Raw genomic sequence first — 6,673 nt, 5'->3', positions numbered from 1 at the left:
AACTATGAAGGTGAGGTCAATATGACCGATGACTGACCGACTGCCCTTTTGGGAACCTTTACTCTCCATCTCGATCTCGTGTACAAAATGGAAGCAATCCGTTCCCCATCCCCACCCCTCCCCGCCCCCCACTCCATTCCCCCCCAAAACGTACAGGTTTCTACCAAATGCCATTTACAGTTTGGCTCCAACAACATGTATAAAAGGAAAGCGCTTTGAAAGAAAATAGAGGACTCTTGCTTGTTTCTCTTCGTTGTTGTCGTGGTTTAGGGTAATCATACAGTTGCAGGGGATTGGTGGGTTTGGATTGCTGGGGTTTTCTGTTGAACTTCATGCAAGTCATGCTAAGGAACCCTTCCATCCCACCCCTTCCCCGAATAAAATAAAATTTTTAAAAAATGAAAAGAAGGAAAACAAATCCTCTACAGTCAGTTACCATTTGGCCGTAGAAAAGCTACGTCCGTCCTAGTACAAGGCCTGGGCCACTCGGACTCGTCCGGCAAACCTGCATGGCGTGAATTTACTCTGTCCGAGGGTGAGGAGGGGCTGCAGGTCCACCCAGATGCTTAATAGCCACCAGTGTCCTGGGCCAAGCCGCCTGGTCAAGTCACTCTCACAGCCTCTGTCGGCATATACTTAGCAATGACAGGGCTTTCTTTGCAAAGATCTGTATGTAAAGAATACAATTAACACTTGAGCTTCTCTTCTTGGCTTTCCCATCCCGCTTGGTACTTAGTTTTTACGGAAGGAGGAGGACAGACAGAACAGCCGCATGCAGAGGCAGGCAGATTCTTCTCCAGCTGGCTTGGTTCTCCCATGCAGTGAGCCAGCCTAGCACGCCTCTTTCTCTCCCTCCTGGGGGAACGGGTTAAGCTCCTAACTCTTCTCTACCCTGCACGTGGCTTACGGCCTGGTATCATCCTGAGAAAAGCAAGTCCTCGGCGGCTGTCATGACTCCATAAGAGCGGGGCCGGGTGGATGCCGGTGGGGGCACTTCACCCTCGATGCCTCTGTGGGACTGCGGAGTGGGTACCACCTGTGGACAGTGGTTGCCACTGGACTCCCTGGCCACTACAGGCTGCTTCTGTCCCACACAGCCTGGGCTTCTAGAAGCCCGGTAAAGAGACTCTCCTGTCTGCTCTTTTAGGCCACACAGATTGATCCAACATTCAAGATGAAGGAGACAGGCAGCCTACGAGACCTTACCAGGCAGAGCACAGCCACTGGGAATGGTCTACCTGCCATCCCCTGAAACCCCCTGGGCTGCCCAGTTCCTGGCTTTCTAGAGCCTCCACTTGGGAAAAAGCCAGTTGTGAAGGGGAGCATCAGGCCTATCCATGGAAGGCCAAGGATGGGGCCCACCCCCGGGGCCAGCAGCCCCCCTGCCATGCAGCACCATGCGGGAGGTGGTATGCCACACTGGGGTCCAAGGGACCTCCAGGCCAGGCAAGGAAGCAGGGACCAGCCTGGATCAGGTGAGCACACTAAGCACCAGTGACCAGAAGGACTTCCCCCGTCTCCCTGTGGGCTGCCTCTCCTCTTCTGGGTTTGCCCTTTATTTTGAGTTCTATGCTTTCTCCTTGCATATTGTTGAACCATTTCAAATACTGGAGCAGTTGTGAATGGCCACCGGTCACACCAACTGTTGCTCTAAAGAACCAACTGTCCGGCCCAGCCTGCTCACCCCGGTCAGCATGCACCCCATGTGAGCCTTTGAGATGCTTCCCAACATGCATGAGCCGCCCAGCCAGTCCACTGTGCCGAGGATGGCTTGCTTCCTCTGCCTTCCAGGCCCTGGCCAATGCCTGGAGCCTGGAGCTAAGGTGCGCTGGGCCCCCACCCCAAGCCTCTCCGCAGCCCATGCTCAAGCTCTAGTGGAAGCCTTTTCCCCAGGGGGTCAGCCTAAGATAAGGGTCCGATCCAAGGAGACTTTGAGCAGAGACCGCCACGGGGCTCAGCCTTCACCAACCACAAGGGGGCGCTGACCACACCCAGGGCCATGGCTGACGGGCGCTGGGGACAGAAGGGGTTGCACAGAGTCCTCCGTAACCACCTTCTCTTGGCAAGTTCTCTGCCACTAGCAGTATTCTGACTGGCACATACCTTACCTCTGCAAGGACACTGGCCTCACCTCCAAGCCCTGAAGCTACCTTTCTCTTCATGCCTCCCCACCCACTGGTCTGTGGATTCTCTTTAAAGGATGCCACTTTCAGAACATGGATCTTGGTTGGCTAAGCCCACAGGGTCCTGGTCAGACCAGGCCCACCCCGTCGCCCTCCTCAACCAAGGGACAGGGGAGATCACTTTGCTTTTGGGGTCTGACCTGCCATCTGCCAGAGCAGCCTGGGGGAGTTGAGGCTCCTCCCACATCCCCGGGTACCCCTCTGTCTTGGGGGCTGTAGTCGTCCAGCCTGTCCCCAAGTCCCTTCCTACCCCTCAGCTCAATTCCAACCCACAGCTAGCTGCCTGGACCTCCGGTTCTCTCCGCCAGCCGGCCATCCCACTTGCAACATTGGGACTCAGACCTCCGGGGGCCGACCCTGGGGCTCCTTGCCCCCCTCAGTGTGCCTGCCTGCCCCTCAGCGCCCCTTGCCCGCCGCCCCGCCCACCCATCTGCAGGGGTGCCAGGCAGCCTCCTCTACATACCCTTTCTCACTCCTCCACCAGGTGGGCACGCGTACTCCCCGGTTGATAAGAGGAAGCAGGGTCCGTATCTCTCGCGGGTGCCCGAGCGCGTAAAGGGCAGGCCCTCATCGGGAGTGAGGGCCTGGTCTATGTGGGGGCAGTCTTCGTTCGCCAGCGCGGCCTTCGCCACCTCCCCATTCAGTTTGGAATCTTCAAACATATAAGCAGAAGCTATTGAGACACTGAAAACTGTTTAGTGGGGGGAGGGGGGAGGGGGACAGGCCAGAAGTAGGGCATCGGCAAAGGGCAGCCCATAACTGAGGATGGAGAAGCGCGCAGGCCGTGGAGGGAGGCACAAGGCTGGGGGTCCCCGGCTCATTCAGGCAGCCCTTGGGCTGCCCACAGTGCTGGGGAGGAGGGTTCCTGGGTTTGCTCAAAGTTTGCAAAAAGATGAGTTGGTGATGGGCCCAGCAAGCGCAGTGCTGGGGGCCGGGCCCCAGGTCCAAGGCGGGGCCGATGAGACAGGATGGTGCGGATGCAGTCATGGGTAGAGGGCCAGACACAGAGCTCAGGGAGAAGACAGACAGACACGCAGAAACACTCCTCTTCGGAGAGGCAGCCTTTTCTGAGCCCTCCGCTGCCAACCAGAGCCCTGCTGCTTCCCCTCCACATCCAAGCTGGCTGCTCAGGCATCTCTGGCCCCATCCAGACCCCATCGATCGGCTCTACACCAGGCCCCATTTGGATCCCCTCTGGTCACTCGCTTCACGCTGTCCCCCTCCACACCCTATCTGGTCACTCAGTCCCCCCATATGGACCCAATCTGGTTACTCTGTATGCTCCATCCCCCATACGGACTAGGCCTGGTCACACAGTCCCCTGGTCCCCCATGCAGACCCAGTATGACCACTCAACTGCTCCATCCCCACACAGACTTAAGCTGGTCACTCAGTCCACTCTGATCGCCACACAGACCAAGCCAGTGTCTTCCACCCCGCTCTGCCCCAAGCAGTCCTCGTCAGCTTGCACAGGCGCAACAGGAATGTAGGCATGAGGCAGTGACAGCGGCCAGGATTTGGGAGGGGCTCCCATTCCTCTGTCTCCTCTCGGCAGCATCCCCCGCAAAGCAGAGCAAATGGATGTGTAAAGACAACAGTGGCTGATGGACTCGGGTGGGAGAGACGAGTCTTGGCCTCTGCGGTAGCCTGAGAAGGAAGCTGGGAGGAAGTTTGGGGCGCATTTGGTGAGGGCGAAGTGTGGCCAGAGCAGGGAGCTCTCCCTCTCCCAAGTCCAGGAGTGGCGCCGTGATAGCCTCTGGAGCTGGCAGAGGTAGCTCCGTCGGCCTCTGTCCCCGCCCATCACTCTCGGGGACTGAGCCTGCCCCACGCTCTCTGCCCTCAAAGCAGACTCTTCCTGGCCAAGGTGGCGCCGACTCGGTCCCCAGGGTGGGCACTGTGGTTTCCTCAAATACTTCCTCTAAGATGACAGCCTCAAGGGAAGACAGACCCCACAGGGGCGTGACCACACGGGGAGGCCCTCTGAAAGACTAAAGAGGGGCAAAAAGCTGGAGACAGTCTCCACCCGATTTGACCCTCTTCCATGACCCTGTTCACATCATGTAACTACACGCAGAAGTGATCCTTCTCCGTGTGCACACACTCAGCGTGCCCGCGGGCGGGATCACGGCCCGTGTACATATGTCACTACAAAGAGGCAGGCAGTCAAAAGAGAAATGGACCAATCAGGTTTATTCGTAAAGCAAATCCAAAAAAAAAAAAAATCCCATCATAATTTTGGAACTTAAAAAAAAAGTCTGTCGTACAAGATGGCAAAGCATTTCACGTACAGTGCGTTTCTTGACAAATCCCAGGGGCTTCACTCCCCAATTTACTCTGAACGAGAAAGGCCAGTTACCAAGGTAACTCTGATACCACGTGACTGGGGCTGGGGCCTCTCTGGGGTCTGGGGGCTGCCTAGCACTTGGGGTGTGTCTGAGGGCACACACATGTGCGCACAGACAAGCCCGGTTCTGCCTCCCAGTCTGGCTGGTCCCGTCTTCCCTCCCAAGGGTCTCCGGAGAGAGGTCAGGGAAGTTTAAGGGAGGAGGTTGTAGATGAGAGGGCAGAGGTTGGGGCCCACAGTACCCTGCACACAGTTTCCTCAAGGGGAAAACAGCGAGTCCTACCAGGCAGCGTCTCCGTCTGGGAGGGGAGCCAGGACTTGCTGTCTCTCTGCTGGCCATCGTCTGTCAGTGGAGGTATCTATAGCCTGCAGGGCTTACCCAGGGGTGGGTCAGAGGTAGGTGGTGGAGCCTGAGACCCCTCATCTGACTCTGCCCCCCAGCACTGTGCCCCTGGAGCAGCCAGCTCCCACAGCATTTAGAGGACCCAAAGTTGAGGCTGGTTTCCTGCAGGGGTCTGGCCAGGGGGCAGTCATAAGGGATCCCTGGGTGGATGTGAACTGAACACCCTTCCCTCCCTGGAGCCTGCTTCTTCTCCCAACCATGGCCTATGAGAAGGGGCTGAGCCTGGGGGCTGTTGGTGGGGGCAGTGTTTATGTCCCTCTCTGTGCAGGAGCCGGCCTCCCTGGGCTGCTGGCTAATCTTCAGTTTGGTGAGCTCTCAGGAACTGGGAACATTCTCCCTTCCCAACTCCAGAGGGGGGCTGGAAGAGAGACCACCCAAGGGGGGCCAGCTCTACAAACCTGGGAAAGCCATGGAAAAGGCCAGAGGTGCCAGCCCACCCAAGACTCCCCACCCTCCTGCCTGCCCCCACCCCGTCCTTTAGATGAGATGGCCACCAGGTCCCTCGGCTCCCAGCGGCTCCCCAGGAGGCTGGGAGCCCTGCCTCCCCTGGCCCAGGGCCCCTCGGCCCCCACTAGACCCGAGGGCCTGTGATGATGAAATGGCAGCATGGGCAGCGTCTCACGAAGATGGTTTCCAGGCTTTGAAATGGGCTGAGAGAGATGAGCGTCCGTGAGAGGGTCATTTTTTTTTAAACTTTGGAGCAAGGAGAACCCGATGTCCGGCCCTGAGCCAGCACGCTGGCTTCTGTGCCCTGGTCTCCAGGCACCGCCGAGGTACTTACTGTTCACACCAGCAGCGGGCGCGCCGGGGGCGCACGCAGGGCTGGGGCGGGGCGGGAGGGGTGGCTGGGAATTTCCTCGGGTTTAGCCCCGAGGGGGCTGCCCAGCCTGGGGCTCAGGGAAAAAGTCCCAGGCTAACTGGGGACAGTCTGTGAGAGACACGAGCAGAGTACAATCACGAGAACCGGCACAAGTCATGCAACAAAACGAGGAGAGAGAGAGAGAAACATGATTAGTGGAGAGAGAGAAAGAGAGAGCATGTGAACAACACAGAAAAGAACACCCAGGCCTGGCCCTCAGAGCCCCTCATTTCTCCGCTCCTTCCCCCTTCGCCCGCCTGGGGGCCACACCGACCCCACTCAGGGCTCCCGCTGCCCACCCTGGCCCTGCCTCTGAGCAGAAACTCGGTCAGCCCGCTTGGAGGGGCCCTGCCCACACCCTTCCTGGTCACTGTTGTCCCAATTCCCGCCACCTCCCCTGCCCTGGGGGCTACACCACTCCTGGCCCAGGAGGGGAGGGGTGGAGGGCTGGGGCCAGGGGCGCTTTGGACTCGGCAGCTCAGGGCAGAACCCAGAGGCTGCAGTGGTGGCTCCCAGGGGGCCCAGGCAGGGGCTTTTCGGGACCTCACTGCTGCTCTATGTGCTCATGGGCAGGAAGGGGGGTCTGGCCACCAGCCATCCCCCGTGCCAGCCCCCTCCCTGCTCACCTATGGGGGGACCCTGCAGCCCCAGACGCAGCACCCCAGAGGACCAACCCACATCACAGGAGCAGGGATGGACGAGACACATGTGAATGCACATGGCAGGACAGAGGGAGCACTCCGAACTGCCCAGAGGAGGTGGTCTGGGCCCCCGACGAAGCGGGGAGGGACCCCCCTTCTGGGAGTGGAGCAGCTTCTCCTGGTCAGGCAGTCCCTGACCATAGGGGCGCCCTCCTGGCATCCCCCCGTGAGGCCCTACAACCC

At 59.0% G+C, this 6,673-nt stretch overlaps 1 protein-coding gene across 1 annotated transcript in view; it reads right to left on the bottom strand.

Moving 5' to 3' along the window:
• Positions 1-602: 602 nt before the first annotated feature.
• KCNC1 (potassium voltage-gated channel subfamily C member 1) overlaps positions 603-6,673 on the bottom strand; it is a gene marked incomplete at both ends in the record, with an annotated part of 42,037 nt that continues 35,966 nt past the window's right edge. Inside the window, 2 exons of the mRNA XM_082628245.1 lie at positions 603-667; positions 2,647-2,835. Of these exons, the coding sequence (XP_082484371.1) occupies positions 603-667; positions 2,647-2,835 (254 nt within the window). The remainder of the gene's footprint in view (positions 668-2,646; positions 2,836-6,673) is intronic.

This window comes from Mesoplodon mirus, assembly GCF_964341445.2.
Source record: "Mesoplodon mirus genome assembly, chromosome: 7".
Lineage (NCBI taxonomy): Eukaryota > Metazoa > Chordata > Mammalia > Artiodactyla > Ziphiidae > Mesoplodon > Mesoplodon mirus.
The sequence above is the reverse complement of the archived record's forward strand: the minus strand, read 5'-3'. Positions and strand labels throughout refer to the sequence as shown.